General features: G+C 34.3%; 4 protein-coding genes and 1 long non-coding RNA gene across 8 annotated transcripts; 3 read left to right on the top strand and 2 right to left on the bottom strand.

Annotated features, from left to right (window-relative positions):
* The first annotated feature begins 85 nt into the window (after positions 1–85).
* Positions 86–1609, top strand: LOC103870840 (psbP domain-containing protein 1, chloroplastic). Of its 2 annotated transcripts, none has more exons than XM_009149017.3 (3): positions 86–349; positions 551–985; positions 1133–1609. In XM_009149017.3, exons 1-3 carry the CDS (start codon positions 191–193, stop codon positions 1346–1348), a joined length of 810 nt encoding a protein of 269 aa, XP_009147265.1. In that variant the 5' UTR covers positions 86–190; the 3' UTR covers positions 1349–1609. The 2 variants fall into 2 exon arrangements, with proteins under 2 accessions (XP_009147265.1, XP_009147273.1); XM_009149025.3 differs by having other exon boundaries at positions 108–349; positions 561–985; positions 1133–1598.
* Positions 1610–1797: 188 nt separating this feature from the next.
* LOC103870822 (putative TrmH family tRNA/rRNA methyltransferase) lies at positions 1798–3654 on the top strand. Its single transcript, XM_009148994.3, has 4 exons — positions 1798–2288; positions 2392–2496; positions 2920–3046; positions 3198–3654. Exons 1-4 carry the CDS (start codon positions 2079–2081, stop codon positions 3416–3418), a joined length of 663 nt encoding a protein of 220 aa, XP_009147242.1. The 5' UTR covers positions 1798–2078; the 3' UTR covers positions 3419–3654.
* A 105-nt stretch (positions 3655–3759) lies between these two features.
* LOC103870831 (pyruvate, phosphate dikinase 1, chloroplastic) lies at positions 3760–10526 on the bottom strand. Its single transcript, XM_009149006.3, has 18 exons — positions 10099–10526; positions 8478–8534; positions 8156–8389; positions 7301–7438; positions 7046–7208; positions 6723–6958; positions 6527–6655; positions 6263–6442; positions 5863–6165; positions 5626–5787; positions 5464–5553; positions 5061–5374; positions 4848–4977; positions 4636–4764; positions 4416–4553; positions 4256–4333; positions 4082–4173; positions 3760–3991 (listed from the first exon to the last, which is right to left on the bottom strand). The coding sequence occupies exons 1-18, from the start codon at positions 10348–10350 to the stop codon at positions 3946–3948; spliced, it is 2871 nt and encodes a 956-aa protein (XP_009147254.1). The 5' UTR covers positions 10351–10526; the 3' UTR covers positions 3760–3945.
* A 1732-nt stretch (positions 10527–12258) lies between these two features.
* On the bottom strand, positions 12259–14521 carry LOC103870807 (protein farnesyltransferase/geranylgeranyltransferase type-1 subunit alpha). 3 transcript variants are annotated; one of them, XM_009148974.2, is made up of 6 exons: positions 14378–14521; positions 14047–14299; positions 13838–13947; positions 13269–13389; positions 12982–13077; positions 12259–12903 (listed from the first exon to the last, which is right to left on the bottom strand). In XM_009148974.2, exons 2-6 carry the CDS (start codon positions 14269–14271, stop codon positions 12478–12480), a joined length of 978 nt encoding a protein of 325 aa, XP_009147222.1. In that variant the 5' UTR covers positions 14272–14299; positions 14378–14521; the 3' UTR covers positions 12259–12477. The 3 variants fall into 3 exon arrangements, with proteins under 3 accessions (XP_009147222.1, XP_009147229.1, XP_033130831.1); XM_009148981.3 differs by having other exon boundaries at positions 14047–14294; positions 14378–14498; XM_033274940.1 differs by having other exon boundaries at positions 14047–14335; positions 14373–14448.
* Positions 14522–16461: 1940 nt separating this feature from the next.
* On the top strand, positions 16462–20164 carry LOC117126595. Its single transcript, XR_004449266.1, has 2 exons — positions 16462–19051; positions 19766–20164. It is a non-coding gene; the product is annotated as an uncharacterized LOC117126595 (long non-coding RNA).
* The last annotated feature ends 5044 nt before the right edge of the window (positions 20165–25208 follow it).

Here is a 25208-nt window from a genome sequence, read left to right as displayed (position 1 = left end):
CGCGCTCTATATTTTTTTTTTATGTTGATTGAGAATTGGAATAATTTTTCTGAAGTAAGAAAATAATAATAAAGCCATCAAACAAAATCTGAAGTGGCCTTTGGGAAAGAGAATAATAACATTATCCAGAAAAAATGCTTCATCTGTGAAGAAAAACCACACAACTTTCTTTCTCTTGTGCTCCAAAAACATGGAGACCCTTATCTCTCCTCGTTCTCTCTTTCCTCTTCTCAAAAAACCCACTTCAAAATCCTCGTCGTCTTTCTCCAGACCCGTCTCTTCCCAATCTCCCAAGTTAACTAAACCGGAATCTCCAGCTCCCATAAACTTGTTAACCGATGCCAAACAGGTAAAAATTTCATCACTTTGATTGACCCTGGTTTACCAATGTTCAGAATCTTTGAGTTTAGGTTGTGTTTTAGTAACAATGTCAGTATATTTAGCATTTTGAAACTATGATAGGCTTTGTACATTCTTACCAAAAAAAAGGGCGTGCCTTATAAAAAAATCATAGTGTTTGATGATTGTCTATACTGACACCACTCTTAAGGCTTGTGCAGTTGGGAGGAGGAGGAGCATGATGATGGGTGGTTTGCTCATGTCTGGTTTAATGCTTTCAGAAGCCAATCTTCCAACATCAGCATTTGCTTTGACTCCAGTCTTCAGGGAGTACATTGATACCTTTGATGGATACTCTTTCAAGTACCCTCAGAACTGGATCCAAGTCCGAGGAGCTGGCGCTGACATCTTCTTTAGAGACCCTATCGTCCTCGACGAGAACCTCTCTGTTGAGTTTTCTTCGCCTTCTTCCTCCAAATACAAGTCGCTTGAGGACTTGGGATCACCTGAAGAAGCAGGGAAGAGAGTACTTAGACAGTACTTGACTGAGTTTATGTCCACCAGACTGGGTGTCAAGCGCGAGTCCAACATCTTGACAACTTCCTCCAGAGTTGCAGATGATGGTAACCTCTACTACCAAGTCGAGGTAAAGCCCCAAAGTAGTCAGTTTACCAAATTGCATTTTACTTACTAGTTCCGTCTTGTCTTTGTTGAGATATGCGCAACAACATCATAGGATGGTTTTGATAGTTAAGCTTTGATTATAAGGAGGGATGTTTGATGATTTGAACAGGTGAACATAAAGTCATACGCGAACAACAACGAGCTAGCAGTGATGCCGCAAGATAGAGTGGCTCGTTTGGAATGGGACAGGCGTTACCTGGCGGTCCTAGGAGTTGAGAACAATAGACTCTACTCACTCAGACTCCAAACACCTGAGAAAGTTTTCCTGGAAGAGGAGAAAGATCTAAGAAGAGTTATGGATTCTTTCAGGGTCGAGAAGATTTAGAGAGAGAGAGAGAGAGAGAAGCTCACAATTCTTCTTCATGGCTTTCTTTTTCCCCAGAAAAGAAAAAAGAAAAAAAATCTTGTTCTTCCTCCCATTGTATTTTTGAAAGGCTTATTAAGCTAATCTAAAGGCTTTGTTGTAATGCTTTTCTACAGTTATCAGATTCATTCCTTGACGGCAGGAGATGGTTCAATTCACGTTGCTGATTTGTAATATCAAATCTATCACTACACTACCGGTTAATTCTGAATAATTTCTTCATTTTGTTACAAAAAACGATCACATAACTGTTTAACCGCCTATCAAGTTTTTTTTTTTGTCACTCCAAATCTAGTATTATTGGACAATTGTATAAGTTATTTTTTAAATAGGGTACAACTTCAGCAAACGTTATTAGACGGCTTCTTCGGAAAAAAAAACGTTGTACAAAAAAAAAAAAAAAAAAAGTTGCCCAACATCTTCATCTTCTGTCTCTGAGCTTACAACTTGACGACCTTATTATTAGTCAATTGATCAAAAAATAATCTCTGTCTGTGTGGCTGGCTATCGCCTATCAACCTTAAAACAGATCTTATTATTTATAGTCAATTGATTAAGAAATTTACTAATGACCACATAACCGGTTGACCTATAACCAAATTGATTACTCCCGGTTCTTCAATTTGGTCTAAGACATTCGGAGAAAACCCTCACTGAGTAAAAGAAGAAGAAGAAGAAGGGGAGGAAGACGATGGCGGGATATGAGAGCTACGTGGTTGTTCACAACATAGCAAAGCGTCACAACGTCGGAACACTAGCTCGAAGCGCGACGGCTTTCGGTGTAACGGAGCTGATCCTCGTGGGGCGCCGTGACTTCAACGCCTTCGGAAGCCATGGTTCGGCTTCTCACGTCCGTTTCCGACACTTTCACTCCCTCATCGAAGCTCGCAACTACCTCAAGGTCTGAGATCGAACAAACAAAGTTGGCAACTTTATGAATGGATCTTTATCATTAAGGGACTCTGAAGTCATATGTGTTGTCTTTTTTTGGGTGGTGGATTTAGGAGGAGAAAGAGTGCGATATATGCGGCGTTGAGATTGCAGATGGAGCTGCTCAGGTCAACGACCATCCTTTCAAAAGAAACACTGCATTTCTTCTCGGTAATGAGGTAACCAATCAAAAGACCTACACTTTGTATACATTAATTTGATAAGAGTTTGTGCCTTTAGAAATATTGAGTCCTCCTTGTGTACTTTGTTTGCTATGAGTCCCAGATCATACTGTGCTTTGTTTGTTATGACTATGACTCTGAGATAATACTGTGCTTTGTTTGTTATGAATCTCAGATCATACTATGCTGGTTACTTTGTTTGCTATGAGTCTTAGATCATATTGTGCTTTGTTTGCTTTGCTTTGCTATGAGTCTGAGATCACACTGTGTAGGGTACTTTGTTGACTATGAGTCTCAGATCGTGGTCTTTGAATATGTAACCAAGTCCTAAAGACATTGGAGTGAAAGACTTCAAGCTATTCAAACTCTTTATATCTTGGTTGGTTTTAATGGTGTGGCTAAAGTTTTGGACTTTTGTAGGGATCAGGATTATCTGCCAAAGAGTATGAGATATGTGACTTCTTTGTCTACATTCCTCAGTATGGCTGTGGCACTGCCTCCCTCAATGTTACTGTTGCAGCTTCTATTGTCTTGCATCACTTTGGAGGTACTTTCTCTTCTGCTTTTCCTTTAAAATTAGAAAGCAAGATTACGGAGAGAATAGCTAGGTGTTGATAACTCTATGAAAACATCAAGTGTGTTACTTCCTAGTGTTGTAGCTTTGCTTTACACAAGAAGTATCATTGTTCTTGTTACAGTTTGGGCGGGCTTTTCTGAACGTGTCCGAGATGGAAGCAAATTCATAGTTGCTGATAAACCCGTTAGGCAAGGGAGACGGAATTTCTGTGCTGGTACAGAAGAATCCATCGTTGAAGAGCGCAAGCTGAGGAAAGAAAGTGCTGAAAACGGCTTCTTTGATGTAAACGGAAACGAAACTTCATCCACCGACCTTCTGAACGGTTTGTTCCTTAACGAATAGTTGTCTTTGAATAAGGAACATAGTCTTGATTTTGGGGAAGATCAAGAACATTCCCTTATCAAGCGGAGTCAGGTCCTTCCTTAGTCAACAAAGCCTCTATAATCTTTGTTTTGCAAGTAGAGATTTCTGATGGTCTAAGGTGATAGTAGTATCCCTTTGCTCTTGTGTTGTATTGGTATGAAACATGTTTGATGATGGTTTCAGGTGATAGTAGTATCTCTTTGCTCTTGTCTTTACATTAATCTTCCTTTAACCCATTTCCACCAGACGTGTTATCATTTTCCTATAAATAATTATCGACTTCCTTTGTTACTGATATTACGTCTAAACATGCTAAAACATTCCAAAAATATTCCCTTTTATTAACATCTTTTCAGTGAACACATGAAGTTTCATATATTCTTTGTTTTAAAAGAAAGTTGTACTATCCATCCACAGTATCTTTGGTTTTGTTCATTTTTCTTTTTTGAAAATTTAAAAACCAAAGCTATTTTATTAACAGAACAATAATGCCTTCAATTAATTCATCATGCAACAACAACTTGAGCAGCTGCTAGCCTTGCAATGGGAACCCTGCAACAACAAAATTTACATCAAATTCAAATTTTCTTTTATAAGAAAAGTTGGAAACTGATTAAGCAACAAGTAGAATAGAATATAAACCTGAAAGGAGAACAAGAAACATAGTCAAGTCCAGCTTCAGCAAAGAATGCAACAGATGATGGCTCTCCTCCATGCTCTCCACATACTCCAACCTGTTCATTTTCACTCACAATTCAATCCCAAATTCTCAACTCATCCGAAGTGATTCGGTTTTCGATTCAGAAACAAATTTACCTTGAGGTTAGGCCTAGCCGCTCGTCCTCTTTCTGTCGCCATCTTGACCAATTGTCCTACACCCTTCTGATCAAGAACCTGATCCAAAAATAAACAATGAACTATCAAGTTTCCATCTCTTGGAGAGTCAATGAAGTTGTCTTATTTTTTGTATGCATACCTCAAAAGGGTCGTGCTGTAAAATTCCTTTGGCGAGGTACATGGGTAGAAACTTGGCAACATCATCTCTACTGTAACCAAACGTCATCTGCGTCAAGTCGTTTGTCCCAAACGAGAAAAACTCTGCTTGTTCCGCAATCTGTCAAGAAAAAGGTTTCTTCTTACTTTAGCAGCTTCATGTTTTTAAGTGTATAGCATAATAGTACATTACTACATTTTACCTCATCTGCAATGAGCGCAGCTCGAGGGATCTCAATCATTGTCCCAACCTTGTAGGTCACGGTCTGACCCTTCTCAACAAACACTTTCTTTGCAACTTTCCTGATTACATCAACTTGGTGACCCAGTTCCTGTCATTGTCATCCTTTCTAGTGTAAATGTTTTAACCTTTTCTTAAAAATGTTTGCAAGAGTATATAGATGTGTTTACATACCTGAGGGGTTCCTACAAGTGGAACCATAATCTCAGGAAGAACAGTAACACCTTGGTCTTGCATTGACGCTGCTGCTTCAAATATTGCACGCGCTTGCATTTCCGTTAGCTCTGGATATGATATTCCAAGCCTGTAATAATAATACAATGTTAACCAGACTGTTCTTCTGTAATGAAGGCAGTATAATATAAACTCAGGTGCAAAAGAGAGAACCTGCAACCGCGGAAACCAAGCATTGGGTTGACTTCAGAGAGTTTCTCAACTTGTGACAAGATGACATCTTCTTTCATGCCTGTCTCTGCAGCTAGCTCTTGTACTATGATGTCCAAATCACCTTCAGGGAGAAACTCGTGAAGGGGAGGGTCTAACAAACGGATTGTTACTGGTAAACCATCCATTGCACGGAAGATGCCTTCAAAATCAGAACGTTGGTAAGGAAGCAAGACGTCTAGAGAAGCTTTCCTTTGTTCTGTTGTCACCGCCATTATCATCTTTCTCACTGCTTTAATCCTATCTGCTCCAAAGAACTTAACAACCAAACCAAAGACAACATCAAGGGTTGTACACAAACATTAAAAACATGGGATCAAGAAGTCAAGAACAGAGAAGAAGTTACCATATGCTCAGTTCTACAAAGACCGATCCCTTCAGCTCCGTTTTTCCTAGCAGCAGTCGCGTCTTCAGGTGTATCCGCATTCGCCATAACCTTTATTGATCATCAAGAACATTTGAGTTAAGGAGTGTCAAACAAGTTAAGTTAAAGAAAACTCATACACACCTTGAGACGTCTGACTGCATCAGCCCAAGACATGAAAGTCTCTAAATCAGCACTCAAAGCCGGAGGAGCCAGTGCTTGTTTCCCTAATATAACTTCACCAGTTGTTCCGTTCATTGAGATCCACTCACCTTCATTTATCGCCAAATCTCCAATCAACAGAACCTGAAATGTTTCACCAAAACCCTAACTTGAGAAACAAGCTTCCCTTAAAACTTTCAAAGATTAAATGTTTTTAACCTTATGGTTCTCGTCGACTCGAATCTCTGAGCAACCAGCGATGCAGCACTTTCCCCAACCGCGAGCAACAACCGCCGCGTGTGACGTCATGCCTCCTCTCGCTGTTAATATACCTTCTGCTGCGTGCATACCTCCAACATCTTCAGGGCTTGTCTCCGTTCGAACCAGGATCACGTTCTTCCCCTGAGCATGCCAAGCTTCGGCTTCCTCCGCCGTGAACACAACTTGCCCAACCGCCGCTCCTGGAGACGCCGGTAAGCCTTTCGCCACCACTTTTTCACGGTACCCCGACGGATCATGAAACTAAACCCATCAACAAAAAAAACAAAACTTTCGTTGATCTCTGTTTTGTTTCTTAAACCCTAATCGTACATTGTTGAGTCTAATGTATATACCATACCTGTGGGTGAAGAAGTTGATCAAGATGTTGAGGCTCCACCATTTTGATAGCAGTAGATTTGTCTACAAGACCTTCACTCACCATATCAACTGCTATCTTCACCGCACCTTTACCCGTTCTCTTACCCGCTCTGCATTGCAGCATCCACAACCTCTCCTCTTGCACCGTGAACTCGATATCCTGCAACACACGTTTGAGACCATTTTTTTCAAAACTAAATATAATGTCATGTTTTTTCTTGATATGAATTTTATGTGTACTAACCATCATGTCTTTGTAATGTGCCTCTAAGATGTCACAGTTCTCTACAAGTTCCGCGTAAGCCTGGGGCATTAATCTTTTCATTGTGTCCAAATCTTCTGGTGTTCTTATCCCTGCAACCACATCCTCTCCCTGTCCAAAAACATATTAGTGTAAGACCAGAAACGGAAGCTAAAGAGTTTAGTTTGAGAAGCCAAACCTGAGCATTGACAAGAAACTCTCCGTAGAGCTTCTTCTCTCCGGTGCTAGGGTTCCTGGTGAAGAGAACACCAGTTCCTGAAGTGTCCCCCATGTTTCCAAACACCATGCATTGGATGTTCACCGCGGTTCCTTTCAGTCCACTTATCTGGTTAATGCTTCTGTACTTGATGGCTCTTGGACTATCCCAAGAATCGAACACAGCTTCAATCGCTAGCTCCAGTTGCTTTTTCGGATCTGCAGTTAATCCCTTCATGTTATGGAACCAAAACCTGAATGTTGTTACTTAAATCTCAGATCAAAAAATAAAATAAAAAATCAAACCTGAAGGAAACTCTTGACCCTTGACCTGCAAGTAAACACTCTTGTACTGCTCAACCAGCTCTTTGAGATCCTCAGCGCTTAACTCAGTGTCGTTTTTGACTCCTTTGCTCTCCTTCATCCTCTCTAGCTTCTCTTCAAACTTGGCGTGTGGAATCCCCAACACCTTTTATTAATCAAGATAGCATTGAGAAGGTGGTCAGAGAGTTTTTCTTGTCGTACAAGTTATCTCTAAATGTATAGAAACAGAGGACTTACGACGTCACCGAACATGTCAAGAAACCGCCGGAAAGAATCGTAAGCGAAACGCTCTCCGCTTTTGGCTGCTAAACCGACCACGACTTGGTCGTTTAAGCCAAGGTTTAGTACAGTGTCCATCATACCGGGCATTGAGATCTACAACGAAGTCATGTTAATGTTTTTATATTTTTATTAATACATTTTTCCTAAAACACTAATCTACTCTCTCCCTTTCTAAATGTAAGGTGCTTTCATATTTCTAAGTAAGCTTTTTAAATTAATTTATATTTTAATAGTATTTTAGGTAAAAAGGTAGTAATTTTTTTATAATAATTATGTATTTATCTAAAATATTATATATGAAACTTATATCATTCAACCAATGCAAAACCATATGTTTCAAAACAAATCAAATGAAGTATAAACGTTTGGGAAAATAAACGCACATTGATCTCATTCGTTGATCTAAAAGATGGTTTTATAAAACGTTATGCTGACAACCAGTGTATTAAAAAAGACATTCGCCTCAGGCCCTCGATTAATATGATTGTTTTTAGGGTCCCAAAATTTAAAATAATTTCTAGTATAGTGGTTTAAACTTATTTTTAAAAAAAATATTTCTACGAAAATTAATTAACTCACTTTTTGAATTCATGTATTTTTTTCTATATGACATAATATAACATATTTACGTTATAAACTATTTCTTACAGTATTAGACTTGTGTATTTGGTGAAAATAATATATCATATTAAAAAATTGTTTTCATTACTGTTGTAAATAAATTTATTTTTAAAACTTGCCTTAAGCCCCTAAAACTCTTCGCACGGCACTGCTGACAACAACAAGAAAATATAAGATATTTATACTTACGGCAGCGCCGGAGCGAACGGAGAGGAGGAGTGGCTTGGAGGGATCGGCGAGGGAAGCTCCAATGTCACGTTCGATGAAGCTAAGACCTTCTAAAATCTCTTCCCATAAACCTTCTGGTAGCTTCTTGCCGGCGACCTGGTATTGCTGACAAGCCTCCGTGGATATGGTTAGCCCCGGCGGCACCGACAAGCCTATGCTCGCCATCTCCGCCAGGTTCGCTCCTTTACCTCCCAACTTCATACAAAAACAATGTTTGTTATTAAGAAAATTTTGAAAAAAACAGAACAACTATTAACAATGTGTATAAGATGATGATACATACCAAGGACTTCATGCCCTTGTTGCCTTCGCTTCTTCCCTTTCCAAAGGTGAACACTCGCTGCATCATGTTTGTAGGTTTTTAGTTTTCTGGGGATTGAATGTTATATTGAAGAAACGTTTGTGCAAGTTAAAGAAGACATGTATGTGTCTATATATACTAAGCTGGATGAAATAGATAAAATTGATCAATTTTATCCAACTTAATTTGGACATGACTATTTATCTATCACCTAAATATAATGTTTGCAATTTAAACTATAATAAAAATAGAAAATATTAAAAGGAGTACACTAAACCAAATTAATATAATTTAATTTAAATATTTTAAAACTAAATTTGTGTATTTACTCTAATACAAGCTTATAATTCCTTAAAGACAATCTCTTCTTACTATCAATTATTTTATTATAAAGTGAAATTTATAATTCTTTTAAAATGAAATTATAATTCTTATAGATGAATGAATCATTTAAAATTCTTAATTTGTCGTGATACATAATCAAACAACATCGTCATCTAGTCAAGAGATCCATTCCAAATTATCCGAACCTCGAAGTGCTAAATTTTGTAGTATTATTGACCAAAATTTAAGAAACTTCCTATGGTGACTCGTCGTAGATGTGGCAACCATATCTGATCTCAACAATCACTTTACTATACCACCACTCTTTCTTTCCGAACATTTTCTTCTATTTGTGCAATTTATTTCTCTTTACTCAAACCCAATGAAAAATAACCCATAAAACATAAATTCTTGAAAATATTAACATTATAACAAAAAGGCATATTTCTCACTGATTTCTAAAATTAAAAAATATTAAGAAAGCATTGCAAATTTTGAAACTATCCCTTCGTTATTATATTGATATTTTAAATTATCTAATTATTACTGGATATTTTTTTAATTTGATATTCTAAGAAATAACACAAAACTGATATAAAATTCAACTAGTTCATTCATACCATCTAAACACATGAACTAGCTAATATCAAAATTCCTGGAAGCCAAGAATTTTGATTGACGTTTTGGTTTTTGTTTCTATTGCATCATGTGGATAGTGGATCTCCCAATAGACAAATTCGTCACGGATTCTTTTGTATAATTGCGAAACGGCTCACTAATTGCACAGTGGATCTCCCAAGTGGCATAAGAATCTAAAGTATCGACGCAAAAATGTTCACGGTTCACTAATTAGGCCTTCAACCACCAAACTGGACCGATGATTCATTACAACATAACTGGTTAATGAAGTTTATTTACTATTGACCTCTCTTCATTAAAAATGATCTCATGCATTTAATCAGTTTAACTTCAAAACTTCAATGTTTAAACAAGAATTACGGGACCAACCAGCATTGACAATCATCTCACAAGACAAACCATGTCACAATTGCGTAATCGATTTTGTGTTCACAACTGAGAGGATAAGCCAAGTATACATCTCCGGTTTACACTCCTCTACATAATTCAATTAAAAGAAAGAGAACAAACAGAGCTGCAACATCTATGGTTCAACCCCATGGCCATGATCGGTGTTGTCTTTTTTATCAAGACGCATATGAAACATAAGAACGAGTGTAAGAACATGGCTTAAAAGAAAGACATAAAATGGAAGACTAACCTTTTTGGTTAAGGAAGCTGCCGGATCGGACACAGGGCTAAGGACGGCTCGAGCTTTTGTCCCACCATGCATACCGGTCTTCGTTATGCTTAACCGTTTGTAATGGATTGTACCGATTTTGGAAACCCGGTTTGATCCATTACTCAGCCGGTATGATCGACTAGCCAATCGGCTTCTGTCGAGATGATCCGTACCGTACACTCCATCCCCCTTGAAGAGTTCTAATGTCGTCTTCAGGATCATACTTTTCATTTTTACATAAAACCTAAATCACTAAAATAAATATAGCAAAGCTTCTCTTGAAAAGTTGTATAAGACAAGAGATATATAATTGGTGTTTGATGGTGTGAGCTATTAGAGAGAGTAGAAATATGGCGGACGTTTTATAATCTATAACTCTTTTTTTTTGGTTCTAGAAATATAGACTTTATGTGATCTCTTTTATTTTTATTTTCTTGGGAGTTTATAGATTTTGGTTTGACGAGTGACGTGAGTGGATGGTATGTAGATGTGGTTATGATTAGCCAATGTGTCCACTCCATGGTTGTTCCCCTCCTCTTTCTACCAACGACCATATAAGTGGCTACCGTTTAAATTGATTTCTAAGACAAAAATTAAGTTTTGAATAAGAATCAGATTAATTATGAGGTCATATATCAATTCTGTTTGAAAAAAAGTAAGTCTTATCATATTTTTTACGTGTTATTCCTTGGTTAATCTCCCACAAGCTAAGAAATTAAAGAAATGATTGAGATCGATGGAGTACGAATTGATTTACCTAGAAATTTTGTGGTGGTGCTCAGTGTGAATGCGACTTGCCAGGTTCCAGGAGAGGTATGTGGCCATATAATTTAGGCCATTTCTTTCCTTTGTAACTAAATATAATTACTAAATTCACAAGTAAACATATATATGTATATGCATATGAGATCATTTTATTAAATTGGAGATTCATGTGTACGCCTTTAATATATATGAAATACATAACATAGCTTGAAAACGTTTTCAATATCTGAACATATCTGGAAACGTATGGCCAGGAACAAAAAAAAAGGGGTTATAACTTCCGAATAGTCTGGAAGTGTCTTTACACATTCATGCTCGAGTTAACTAAGGGTCCCAAAGGTTATGTGCCTCTATGGAACCTTCTGGTGCTTTTATTTGTAAGGAAAAAAACGATAACTCCAAAAACTCACCATAAAATAGTAAACTGTGACTGTCACGGGGAAGATGTGAGCGAACCTTTGATGGCTGGGATCCGGAGAGGTAAAGGTTTTGCATCTGTAATCCATCGTTTATTTATATGATAAATTTTTTTTTTTTGCTAACCGAGTATCCTGACCCCACCGAAGTGGTCCAGACTAGAGACCGAAGTGAGCATGGACGCTGTCAGGGCGTCACCATGTGGCTCACCGTATAACGGTCTTCGATCTCAGATGCTGCAGCCAATATGTAAATTCCGTAGTGGCCAAAGTTCGAACCCAGGGGCGGACACTACAGCTAGAGCTCCTATACCACTAGACCAAAGCAACTTGGTTTATTTTATTTATATGATAAATGATGTCATTTATACTTGGGTATCGTATTTAAATTAAAATTTGGTAGAATTAACATTGATAGTTTATTATAACTTATGCAAATAGTCTTCCAAGTTAATTTATATGAATTGTTGTAACTTGCGTCATGAAAATAATGATTTAGACATTATTTTCTACATAGATTTGGGTCTATGCATATAATGTGTGTGATCACCAGAACCATGCGGAAGTCGTCCATTAAGGAATGCATGGATATGCGCTAAGGAATAAAAGGTTAAAAATATTTCCCCAAGATTTTATGACACCCATTTGTGCAAGTTTGGGAAAGGATTAGAGAACTGAGCAGACAAATTAGATTTTACCGAAAGAAAGGAGTATTAGACTTTAGTTTTGAACTTTGGATACTTTTCTTGTTTGAATTGCTAATTGTCAATTTTGTTTTATTTGTATCTTTTCAAGGATCTTACGAGTTATAAGTCTGACCATTCACTTATCACAAATTATGCTTACCATTTCAAACACCACAGATTCTGTCATATCACAACACACACACAAAAGACAGAGCAATTACGTGACCACATTCTCCCTTCATGTCCAACAATCATAATGTTGAACCGGAATCTATCCCAAGCCGCGATTGTATTTTTTATTTGATGAAACCGGGTTTGAATACTCCAAACCCAATACTACACGTTAGTGTTGACATTCATTAGATTTTGCATTGATAAAAAAAAATAAAAAGGGAAGCCAAGAAAATCAAGATTTGTTTTGATGTACGGTATGTTTCATGAAAAAGCAGTAGATTAAAACGTAAAAAAAAAAATAGCTTTTTCAAGTGTGGTCATATTGCCACTGTAATCTTGCTCTTCCTCCATGCCCAATAGTTAGCTCTTATAGGATCAACACGACACAGAATGGTACACACCAAATTGGCCAAGTTAGTCTCTGGATCTTCATTAGCTAGAGCTTTCACCGAGTCTCTATGCTCGTTGGTTGGTCTCAACCCATCGCATAGAAGATCCAAAACGGTGCTGAGAGCGAATCCATGGAAGCAGTCCGTGCGTGAGAGAACTTTCAAACAGACTGAGGAAACACTTGGGTCACTAATCCAAGACTTTGTGTCGTCTTTGTAAAGGGCTTTCAGGTATCTCCAAGAGCTCTCGTTCCCGGGATTTGCTAAAATGGCTTTGACTGTGTAGCTTACTTCAGATTCTCTCATGGGTTTTAGGCCCCCCAACGAAGGAGATCTAGTAATAACGTAATACCTCTGCAAGATTTGATTTAAGAAGGCAATTATAATTTGGGAAACATAATCTAGCATTGTTTATTGATGAATCATATTTACCTGATTCCATGCAGAGTTGTTAAAGACGTCAGCTTCAAGGAGCTCATGACAGTAATCAAGCTCATTTTCCCATCCACCTAATGCTTGTAGTGCCCACTACAGATTGTTTCCCAACATAAAGCAAAGAAGATAGCATACATAGTGAGTGCTTTAAACAAGGTTCTGAGATTAAAAAACCTGCCTATGTGACTAAGCATAATAATGTAGATTGTTTACCAACAATAAGCAAAAAGATAATATACTACACATCAAGTGACTGGGTTAAGCAATGTTTCGAGATGACAAACCTGCCTATGTGACCAAGCATGATAATGTTTGGCATCAACTGATAGTATGCTCCGAGTAAAGTCAAGTTCCTTTCCTGCAACAGCAGGACCCAGTTTCTCTGCAACCCATCTCCGATGATGCCTAGAACAAAATGAAAAACAAATTAGAGCAGAGCCATTGAGCATCACAAATCAAAGCCAGCAGACAAAGCTAAACTTCCATAAAGCAGCAGATGAGCAAGCTTTCATCTCAAATATACAGAAGATGCACTATGTAACACGTCTTTCAGGTTCTAATGAATTCCAAAAACGCAAAACATGTACAGTTCTTGGTTCAAAACTATTCATCAGTCAATTCCACAGTATATATACAAACACTACTCATCGCATGAAAAAAAGAAACAAAGAGTAGGAACTTTGTTAAAGCAGCAGATATGCTTAACACTATGGACTTTAAAAAGAGCAAACTTTCATCTCACATATAAAAGTTAAATGATTCCCACGAAAGCATATAGTAGACGTATACAGTTGTTGTTTCACAATATAAACAAACGTGTAATGAATAGACCAAAAAGGAATGAACTTTTTACCACAACTGGTAGTTCTTAGAGTTATCCTTAGCAATGCTTTCGATGAACTTGAGCTCCTCAAACAAGTCGTGGTCAAGCTCCTCGAGTACTAAACGCCTGAAGTGCCACACCTTCAAAGAGATAAAAAGGAACAAAAGTTCCAAAATTTTCATATCAAATCAAACTCTTTTAGAAGAGTAGTAGTAGGGCAAAGAAGAAGGATCAGTTACGGTGTAGTTGCCGGAGTTTAAGCGGAGAGCTTCTTCCGTGAGTCGCAGCGCGCGAGGAGAACGCTCGTCGGAGCGGTAAATCGCCCGGAAGTAATCCATCGTCTCGCGGAAGTCTTCCTTGTAAGCGATCGGAACCACCGGGTTCGGACCATCGTCCTGACTCAACGGGACAACGTCGGACCACTCCGGGCGCTCGCTCAGTGGCACGGTCGCGTCGGAATCCATGTTTGCTCGGACTGATCGAAAACCTACTCTGATGCCCAAATTCAAACAGATTCAAACTAGGGTTTAAGGGGATGCGAAGCCAGATTAATTGGACAAGGACGCAAACCTCAGAGAGATAGATCTGAGTGTAAGTAGCCAAGGGACCTTCTTCGATTTGGGAAAGCCACGAGCGCAGATGAGAGACTATGGAAGGAACAACAACAATGGTAGTTTTCCTAATCCAACATATCATATTATACATTTATAATTTTTTTTTTAAATAATTTTATTAGTTAAATCTTTCATTAATACAATTTTAAAATCTTACACTAACATAAACTAAAAAATTTATTAAAATTATTTTAATAAGTGAATTTTCTGATTCTTTTAATCATTTAAGAATGTTTTATTTAAAATTTTATTATTTTAGATGAGATTTATTTTAGAATGACTTACCAAAATTTAATATTAAATTGTTAATTTAATTAAAATGCCAAAAAATTAATTAAAAAATGTCACTCGAAAGTGAAGCACACAAAGATGACTTCTAAATTAAAGAATAAAAATAAAATTGAAACAAGATAAAATCGTATCTCGAAACGATTTATGGCATCATTAGAGCGCACACTAACTATTTTATTTAAAATCTTACTATTTTAGATGAGATTTTAATCATTTTAGAATGTTTTATTTAAAATCTTACTATTTTAGATGAGATTTTAGAATGATTTACCAAAATTAATATTGGACAATTGTCGAATAATAGCACCTTTTGAGTTTTTGTCTCAAAAATGACACTAGAAAGAGAAAGTCACAAAAATGACATTCATTAAAGGGTAAAATATCACTAATACCCTTGAGGTAAAATATCACTAATACATTTGGTTTAAAAATAAATACACAAACAAAAATAAATAAAAACAAATAAAATAAAAATTAAAAATTAAAAAAGAAATTTTATTATAGTTTCAGATTATATGTTTTCAGATTCGAAACTTTTTATAATTTTTTTTTGAATTTTTTTTTCAAATTTTTTTTATTTTGTTTTCAAATTTTCTTTTTATAATTCAAAAATACTTTTTGAAACAGTTTTTTAAATTTTTATTTTTCATTTTTTAGTATTTATTTTTTATTTTATAAAATTTTAAACCTTAATTCCAAAACCTCACCCCTTAACTCTAAACCCTAAGGTTTGGATTAATTAACTCAAAGGGCATAAGTGTATATTTACATTTTTAATGAAACCTATTTTTGTGACTTTGATCCTTGAGTGTTAATTTGAGATTAACAAAAACTTGATTTGGTGCTATCCTAGTTTTTTTTTTGAGCTCAACTTCAACTTTGCATTAACCAATTTATGGTAACGAGATTACAACCTCACAAGATTTTCACTCCACATACAATATCAGGATCTAATATCACCTAGGAACACTTAGAAGGATCCTACGCTACCCGAGTCAATCCGATATTGCATTTTTCACCACTCCGAGAACAAGTTCATTCCACTACTTGGAATGAATCGTCTCTTAAACCACTAAATTCTACTACTAAAAACAAGAATACAAAACATATCCTTAGCCTGTAGAAACCAATAATGAGAATTCTAAGAAACGCACATAGCGAATGGAGCTATTGATTGGACTTTTACGCTCGGCCATTGCTTCATCACCGGAAAGGTGCTTCTTCTCACGATTGAGAGAGGTCTTCAATTAGAGCTCTTAGCAACTGGATTAGAGATCGAAAGAATTTGGCCGACCAGTTACTTCAACGCCAAACCGGCGCTTACTACTCTCCATGTATCTGAAGGCTTCGGGACAGCGGTTTTGTAGCTGGGGAAAAACGGGTCGAGGTCATGGCTCCATTAACGGACAGCTTTGAACCTGAACAGCAGAAGAAGAGGCACAGCTACCGGGTAAGACAATAATCGGTACTGCGCATACCATGCCTCTAATCATGATCACCAATGGCCTTCGAGCTCTCCCGCAGACCACTCGAAAAAGAAGAAGGACCGTCATGACTCGTCTCCGAGAACCGAAGAAACGACTTCTCCTAATCAGACGACTTCGCGCCAATGTCGCAACACTGCTTGAGCAGAGAAGAAGCACTTCCCTTCCTTTCTCCGACCAAACCATAGACGATTCTTTCCGGTCTCCGGAAAGAAACAGTACACACATCGCGAGAGAAATTTCGGTGAACACACGTCCTCCATACGAACCTTGGTGTGCCTCCAGTGAGAGACTCTGGAGTTCTCTGGAGCGGTAGAAGACATAGAGCATCTCACACGCCGAGATAGCTCCTATCGTCATCAGATCCACCCCTTCGTCGCAGATCTGAAACAATGGCCGGCAAGGTGAGACCAGCCTCCAAATCCGCAGCCAAAGTGTCAAGCAAACAGTCACGCGCCACCGCCTCTTCACTGGGAGCCGACGAGACCAAAGTAAAACGGCTCGAACTGAACTCGACAGTAGAACCCTAAAAGTCGAACCAACCAGTGACCACCTCTTCACTCGACTCACTGTCGCTCCAGATCCGCCTTTGATATGTCCAGATCTTGCTCCGCCGCGGTCAAAACAGCCACTAGCCACCGTTAAACTCACCAGAGACAGAAAGTATGTCGCTGAGGGATGGAATGGTACCAGAAAGGCAAAAGAAAAAGGAGAGGGAGAGTTGAGGGAGTAGCCTCCGATGCCGCTAGTGTCGCGGACGCCGGGGGAGGAGCCGCCGCGGACGCCGGGGGAGGAGCCGCTGCATTATAGTTTCTTCAGGTCACGAGGGTTTCGAGGGAGAGAGAGAAAGAGAGATGTCTTATGGTGCTATCCTAGTCTTTTTCTCATTAATATTAAATTGTTAATTTAATTAAAATACCAAAAAAAAATCAAAAAAAAAATGTCACTCGAAACTGAGGCACACAAAGATGACTTCTAAATTAAAGAATAAAAATAAAATTGAAACAAGATAAAATCGTATGTCGAAACGATTTATGGCATCATTAGAGCGCATACTGACTCAGAGACCTCAGAACTGAGCAAGTTCTTAGGAAAATCCATACGAGGCAGCTCATGTATGGGATCACTAGTAATTTCGTATCCGGTCAAAATCTTTGTCAATTTATCAAAGTGGATACTTATCTAAATTGAACTGATCCTTCAATATATATATGTTAATCTGTAAATTTAAATCTAAGAACGATATAAGTTCAAAAATTAAAATAAAATATCAATGTAATAGAAAAATATAAAAATTAAATGAATAGTGAATTTTTTGACCAAAAAATGAATAGTGAACTTAAATTAAAATAAAATTAACGATAAAGCACAAATTGCTTGTTTGTGACCAAATTTTTCTGCTAACTATTTTCCTTGGATTTTATTGTACATTCAGAAAACTGAAATAATGAATTATTGATATGTTCAAATTATCCTTTTTAACTGATCTGCAATATCAGAGGTGCAATGCATTATACCAATGTGTTCTCTTAAGCACAAAAATCTTCGTAAGCTTCAAAATGCTCCAAAAGTTTCATCTAAGTCCAAAGTGTACCTAAATGCAATGACTCGTTCCAGATTCTAAAAGGACCAAACATATTTTAAACTTCAAGAACTGGTGAAAACCATGATATATCAACTTCCCGTAACTTACATTTTGTTTGCTCTTAAATAAAACAAAAGACTAAATCTATGACATAAGTTTGAAAAGTAGGAACTCACTTACTCTTTAGAACACTATTTTCACCTTTATAATGTTGCAAACCACATCAATTAGCACCAACCTTAGAAGGCACTTCCATATATTCGACACTGCTTAACAACCCAACATTCATTCCACAGCTCATAAAACCTGATGGACTGGCCGGTGTTTGTTTCAGAGATACATTCCAGAGTTTTTAAGAGAATTTTGAGAGTGTGAGCCCGTATCATATCTCCAGAAACATAAATGTTCAGGCGAATTTATTAGCAAAAAAAGGTAAAAACAGAGGTGTATTATTTCTCTATATAAATGAGACACGATTAGGTAGAGATACTCTTCAGAGATATTTTTATGGTCTAGTGATTTGGATAACCGACAAAAAATTGACTGTGTTGATGGTTCTCAGAAGAGAAAACAGATAATTTAGCGAAAAATCTACATGAATAGTCGCCAAAATGTATGTAACTTATGATTGCCAATGTAATAATAAACATAAACGGTGAAAGTTTGTAAAATTAATGAAGTAGTTTGTCGAACAAGAAAAGAACTTAAAAACTGAAACAACCTGTCAAATTCTATGTATTTTTATTTACTAGAAATTTTAATAATCACAAAATTCTTTTGTTATCAGTAATTTAAATTTTTCATAACAAAAAGATACAAATCATCAAAAAAAAACAACATGAGTAGAACGCATTATTTAACACTAGAGGTTCGCCGGCGCTACGCGCCGGGTTTGGGATTTTTTTTCCTATTTCAAATTGGTATCATTGTGTTCTTTTATTTTGTTGTTATGAGTGAGTGTAGGCAGGGTTGTGTTTATTTTAAATATTGGATATTTTGCATGATGTTTGTATTTTTGTATTACGGTAAGTACGGTGAGTTTGGCTTGTGACTTAAGTAATTCGCAGAGAGTTATTTGGAAACGTTATAAACAGTCATATTTCATTGCATTGGAACTAAATATATTTTTCTCCTGGAACGTGGACAACATTCAAGGTTTTTTTTGCTTTGACTAACCTCCAAAAGAAAACCAAATTTCACCTGCAAATACCACTTACCTCCAGCCTCTACCTACTTCTATCAGGTGCTTCTCGACAGAAAAATGAATAGAGTAAGTGATCTAATATCGAAGATGCTATAGCTGCACAAACCCTTGCGTTTTTTATTAAAATGTTTGTCATTGAAGTGAACATAAATCTTTAACGAACACCAAAAGCTGGATTCATATGTAATGTTTTCCTTTAAAAATTTGGGAATTGTTGTATTCTATGTAGTATTTAGGACTGTATGTAGTTTTTTGTTGTTGTCGTGCTTGATTGCAATTTTCTCTCTGGAATAGAAAGGTTTTTGTTTTGTATCTTGAACTTAGTTTTACCTTTTACTCTACTGTAATTTGTTTGGTCAATGTTTAATGTGTCAAATTTCCGTTACTGTGTTAACTACAATGGAAGATGTATGAATTCGAAATGAATTTTGTATTATGTTTATGGGATCTTAAGCAAAGTTTTTGAAGCAGAGTTTGATATTTTTGGTTGGAAGAATATCTTTAACTTGTATGTTTTTTATTATAATTATTACACTTACAGAACTAAAATTATATAGCACTATCTCATTGCATGGGTTTATTTTTTCTTAATTTTGAAATTTTAATTTCTGCTTTATTTAAATTTAAAATTGGAACTAAAACCAAGCAACAGTTTAAAATTGTACAACCACACAGATCTTTTATGTAAAACCAAATGGTAGGAAGTTTTATTTCAAGCTAATAGAGAAGGTGAACGGGTTGATATTAATAAAGTCTGGTGTTACGGTGTTCTTAATCCAGAAGGTTGTTGAAGCCCATCATCATCGTGTAGAAATCGGTGAGTAAAAAGAAGTGGAAACACTTTGAGTAGACCGTGTTCGCCGTTCCGTCTCCAGGATGGCAATTCAGCTCTGGCCACATTTTCAGAACCGAGCTCTTATATATATCCCTCATCTGAAGAAGTGGACGTTCCAGAGCCCTCTTGAAATTTATCATTCAATCCTCAACCAACGAAATACCTTTCTCTTCCGTGAGGTTGTTGATGATTTTGATTCCTTTGTCTGTCTCGCCGATGGACATGAGGAGAACACCAAAAATGTATCTTCCTTGTAGGTGACCACTCTTTGATGCTATGTGGATGTGATGTAGACCTAGGACTTGATTTTGAGATTGGAAGAATTGAATCATACCTTTTACAAAGTGAGCATCAGTATTGTCTGCTTTAAGGCAGGCGTCCATTAATGATTCGTACTGATTGGATAGGAGTGGCTTCTTAACAAAAGGCGAGAGGTTGAGATCTTTGGCAACAGAGGGGTTGTCTGGACGAAAGCTTAGGCTTCTGCATGTCAGTACCGTATTGAAGTAGTCGACGTGGGAGTTTTGGCCTACTTTCGAAACTATTAGAAGACACATGTCTTCAGGCATGGCCTCAAGGGTCTGCATGATACTTTGTTTCGGATTGATGGAACTCATGAAAATATCCTCTGTCTGTGTATTTTTGCTTTTGATGTTATATTTTAGTTTTTTCTTTGCTTCTCTTTGTTTATATAGGGCCGAGGATGGTGCTTCGTGTTTGTTTTCGTTAGAGAAAGTGGATTGATACGTTTTGCAATTGTTTTCGTATATTTATTGTAACCCATAATTGGACGGTTTAATTTTTTCCTCTGGATTTTCAACATTTATGTAATTACGTTACATGTGTGTCAATGGCTCATTCGCAACGGCCAGACAACTTTTTATTCTTAGATTGAAAGATATTTGTTATGAATATGAATGGTTAATATTTCTCATCCATTGTAAAAGTTTTTGTTTGGTTATTTTTAGTTTTGTTTGGTAAACCTAAGATATTTTTTTATGATGTTGTTATGGTATAGAGTTTTCTATGTTTTAGTATTTCATTTTGGAAGTTCGTATTAATATTATTTTTTAGTCTTCGGATTTGTCATAGCTTGATGTGTGTGTTACGGTATTGATCACAGGTTTTAACAAAACGATGGGCCTTCCCGAAATCTCCAAAGGCCCAGACGAATCAGATAAAGCTTGCGACATCGTTTAAAGCAGGGTGAAGTGTCACAAAATGCCCCTCCCTCTATGCTGATGTGGCAGCATGAGGTGAGAGAAAACCCTGTTTTATATATATAGATAGATAGATTGATAGATATAACAATATTAAAAATATACTATATATCTATGTATATATTATGTACATTTAATTATATACAATATAAATATAAAAAGTGATTGTTTGGATTAATAAAATTTATTTATGTACAAGATAGGAGCTCTTTGCGTTGCAACGGGTTTTGTTTGATGTTTTAATTTATAAAACCAATAAAATAATAAATAATTTATTATAGTATTATGATTGTTTTTTGCATATGTTGTTTGGGATTTATTTTATAATTAAAATTTTTTTTCACACATAACTTCAAATTAATATTTGTATTTTATAATCATGTGCGTAGATGAGTTGTTATAAACTTTATACTAAATATTAGAGAAAATACTATGCATAAATATCTAAACTGAACAGAATCCGAAATAAGAAATGAAAAATAAAAAGAAATGAAAGTTAAATACACCAATCGAATCAACGATAACATTATACATGTTCTTATGTACTAATTTAAGGGAAATTGCCACAAATAACATATTCATAGTACCAGTTTTCATGTTTACACTAACCACTTTTACCCTCACTCTTAATGAAGATTAAAAGACAATTATACATCTAAGGTTAACTAATATAGACTTAGAGTTTAGAGTTGAGGAGTGGGGTAGGTTTTTGGAATGTGAAATTTAGGATTCTAATAAATATGTAAATAAATACTTAAAAAATATATAAAAAATTTTAAAAATAGTTTCAAACATAATTTTCGTTTTTCAAAAAGAAATTTTTTTAAAAAAAAGAATTTGAAAAAGCATAATTCGAAAAATAAAATAAAAATTACTTTTTTTTTTTATTTTTTTACTTTTTTATTTTTTTTATTTAATTTTTTTTATTATTGTTTATTATTGTTTATTATTTTTTATTATTTATTTTTTTATTTTTTAAATTTAAATAATGATTTATTATATATATAAATAACAAAGGCATAAGAGTCTTTTGCTACTTAATGAATAAAGTATTTTCGAAAATGTCTCCTTAACGGTGGTAAAAATGAAAAGTGGTACTATGAAAGTGGTAAACATGTAATTTTCCTCTAATTTAATGTTTTATTAAATAAGCCTTTAAAAAAAGAATTCTAAGATTTTTTTTTAAAAAAGAAAACATTCTATTTTAGAAATCTCCTTTTTGTTTACAATTTTAAAAAGGGTAAATTACTGTCATATAACCTATTACAATTATTTTCTCTTTAGAATTTCAGAAAAAAATATATTGCTATCAAATAATTATTTTTAGTTCTTAATAAATAAATTTAAAATTTATATTTTTACAATTCATATCAATACTAATTTTATACTTCTTTTGTTAATTAAATAAGTTTTAGTATCAAGTTCATCAACAAACACTCTCTTAAAAATATTATCAAATAAATTTTTACAGTTCTCTTTTGGTTAGGACTTAAATAGAGGAAGCGGCTGTGAGAACGGTGGTGAGAACGACGGTGATAACGGCGGAGAGATAACCGGCAGTGAGAACGACTGATTAGAGAAAATCAACGTAAATCGCCTTCGAAATCGCTGGTAAACGGAAATCTGAGATTTGAGAGAAACGGCGTTAGGGTTTTCTGAATTTCGCAAAAAAAGTGAACAAAAAAAACCACCTTATATATGGCTGGTATATAATCCGGTTAGGTTTAAAAGTACATTGTAAAATTAAAGGTTCGGTCCGGTTTGGACGACTTACTAGTAAGTCGTCTGTTGAATATTGTATATCAGATGACTTACTTATAAATCGTCCCAGATCCTAAATTTAACCCCTAAACTAAATTGACTAAATAAACTAACTAACCACGTTATAAAGTCGTAATTATACTTAAATAATGTTTACTATACACAGAAATAAACACACTTATGTAAATTTTAAAGTTTTCAAAAAACCATTTATGCATTCCAAAATCTAACCCTAAGAACACATACAATACTACAACATATGTTGACAAAACCTAAACCAAAGAATACCATGACTCACTACTTTCACTCATCTATGTTGAAAATAATTAACTTTTGTTATATCTTAATTTATATCTCCTTAAACATATGTTAATTACATGATTTCAATTTTTCACTTATCAAAATATTTTTTACAAAATTTTTAAATTATTTTTAAGTAGAACTAGTCCATATGACTTTCCAGTCGTCTGAACAGACGACTTACGGAGGGTAGAAACGTAAACAAAAATTTAGTTTTTTTGTTTGTTCACAAGGGGCTGGTTGTAATTTCAATAGCCTTTTAGGTTATTTTTCCATTTGATTCAAGTTTGGGATTACTTTTGCATTATAAATCAAGTTGTGAGTTACATTTGGCAATTTTCCCTAAAAATATTATACAAATCTCTTCGGTTTAGGATTTTTTTATGAAAAAGGAAAACAACTTTTAAATATTCTTTTACAGTTTTGTAGGATTTTAGAAAAAGGAAATTAATATTTCATAATCTTTTACAATTATATTTTGTTTAGGATTTAAAAAAATAAAATTTCTATCAAATAACTATTTCCAATTAATATTAACTATTTTTAAAAGTCTCAATTTTAAAAATTCATTTTTTAAACATCATTAATATTTTTACAATTTTTCTTGTTAATTTAATAATTTTTACTATCGTGTTTATCATTGAATTTTTGAATTAAAAATTACTATTAAACAAAATTTTAAAATTCTCTCGCGTCACGATTTAAAAAAAAATAAAAATTAAGATTCTATGTTGGTTACGATTATAAAATAATTTTATTTTAGTAATCTCTTTTATTTAAGATTTTAGGAAAAGAACAAGTTATTTTCACATAATAGAAGTTTTTACTGACACATTCACAATCTAATTTTTTAATTAACATATATCACAATCATATCAGGTGACATATTTGAAATTAATTTTGGTTTATATTTTTTTAATACAAAATTATTAAAAAAATTTAATTATAATAAAATTAAGATTACTTTTACGCTTTTATTTTATTTAGAATTTTAAAAAGGAAATTAATTATTTATTTCTTTTAAAATTTTATACACTATTTTATTTTTAATAGAAAATTGTATTTAATTATATATATATTTTGTCTTATACATACAAACACATATTTATCATATTTACACATACTCATGTACGACAATAACATCAAAATTAAAAGTTATTCTAGCATCATAAGATGTATAATAAGGATAATAAAAAGTTGAGTCGTATCAAAAAATTAAAAGAAAATACTCAGGTAAATAATTTTTATGTAAATACTATTGTGTTTTATAAAAATAATATATGGAAGCTTAAACCTAAAAAGAGATGTGAAATATTTGTAGCCATTTTTTATCATAATTTTTAACATATAATTATCTATTAAAAAGGAAAGTTATTTACTTATAATAAAATAATAAGAGTACTTTTAGAATTTTATTTTAATTATTCTTTTTTAAGAAGTAATATTATTTTTTAAAGTCAGTTTTTCTTCATGTATTTATTAAATAATTTACTGTACTTGTAGGATTTTACAATTCGTTTTTGTTTAACATTTTTTCTTAAGAGTTAATGTTTATCTTTCATAATTCTCTATCTTTAGTATTTTTTGAAACAAACATTATAATGAAAAATAATAATAATAATTAATAATAATAATAATAATAATAATAATAAGACTATTAAATAATATTTATAATTAATTTTTAAGAAAAATCATTTTTATTATTTTATTATATATATTTTTGATTATGATATAGTTTAACACATATCACATTTTTAAATATATAACTACCATGTGTCATAATCATGTTAATTATCAATGTTGAAGAACCAAGCTCAATATAATCTTTTATAATTATATTTTTATTAAAAGTTTAGAATTTTTAAATTATATTAAGTAAATTGTTTTCAAATCTATTTTTTAGGATTTCGAAAAAGGAAAATTTCTAAAAACATTAATATTAAATATTTTTAAATATCCTTATTCTTATTAAATAATTTTTAAAAGTAGTTTTTTCAAAAAACAATTTTATTATCTTATTATATATATTTTTAATCATTATATATTTAAACACATGTCACAATATTAGAAGAAAAATTATTATCAAATAATCTTTTGCAATTGTCTT

The sequence above is a fragment of the Brassica rapa genome, chromosome A01 (genome assembly GCF_000309985.2).
Source record: "Brassica rapa cultivar Chiifu-401-42 chromosome A01, CAAS_Brap_v3.01, whole genome shotgun sequence".
Taxonomy (NCBI): Eukaryota; Viridiplantae; Streptophyta; class Magnoliopsida; order Brassicales; family Brassicaceae; genus Brassica; species Brassica rapa.
Note: the sequence above shows the minus strand (reverse complement) of the source record. Positions and strands in the feature narration are given on the sequence as shown.

What these genes read in the sequence shown, in the direction of transcription:
- LOC103870831 (XM_009149006.3), bottom strand. Translation starts at nt 10,350, where the DNA reads ATGAAAAGTATGATCCTGAAGACGACATTAGAACTCTTCAAGGGGGAT. An exon ending in CACATTACAAAGACATGATG is followed by an intron (nt 6,443 to 6,526) that starts GTTAGTACACAT and finishes CGTGTGTTGCAG; the next exon opens with GATATCGAGTTCACGGTGCA. An exon ending in CTGCGCTCATTGCAGATGAG is followed by an intron (nt 4,554 to 4,635) that starts GTAAAATGTAGT and finishes TTTTCTTGACAG; the next exon opens with ATTGCGGAACAAGCAGAGTT.
- LOC103870807 (XM_009148974.2), bottom strand. Translation starts at nt 14,271, where the DNA reads ATGGATTCCGACGCGACCGTGCCACTGAGCGAGCGCCCGGAGTGGTCC. An exon ending in TCTAAGAACTACCAGTTGTG is followed by an intron (nt 13,390 to 13,837) that starts GTAAAAAGTTCA and finishes ATTTTGTTCTAG; the next exon opens with GCATCATCGGAGATGGGTTG. An exon ending in ATGCTTGGTCACATAGGCAG is followed by an intron (nt 13,078 to 13,268) that starts GTTTGTCATCTC and finishes AACAATCTGTAG; the next exon opens with TGGGCACTACAAGCATTAGG.
- LOC103870822 (XM_009148994.3), top strand. Translation starts at nt 2,079, where the DNA reads ATGGCGGGATATGAGAGCTACGTGGTTGTTCACAACATAGCAAAGCGT. An exon ending in CATTTCTTCTCGGTAATGAG is followed by an intron (nt 2,497 to 2,919) that starts GTAACCAATCAA and finishes GGACTTTTGTAG; the next exon opens with GGATCAGGATTATCTGCCAA. An exon ending in TGTCTTGCATCACTTTGGAG is followed by an intron (nt 3,047 to 3,197) that starts GTACTTTCTCTT and finishes TTCTTGTTACAG; the next exon opens with TTTGGGCGGGCTTTTCTGAA.
- LOC103870840 (XM_009149017.3), top strand. Translation starts at nt 191, where the DNA reads ATGGAGACCCTTATCTCTCCTCGTTCTCTCTTTCCTCTTCTCAAAAAA. An exon ending in TGTTAACCGATGCCAAACAG is followed by an intron (nt 350 to 550) that starts GTAAAAATTTCA and finishes ACCACTCTTAAG; the next exon opens with GCTTGTGCAGTTGGGAGGAG. An exon ending in ACCTCTACTACCAAGTCGAG is followed by an intron (nt 986 to 1,132) that starts GTAAAGCCCCAA and finishes TGATTTGAACAG; the next exon opens with GTGAACATAAAGTCATACGC.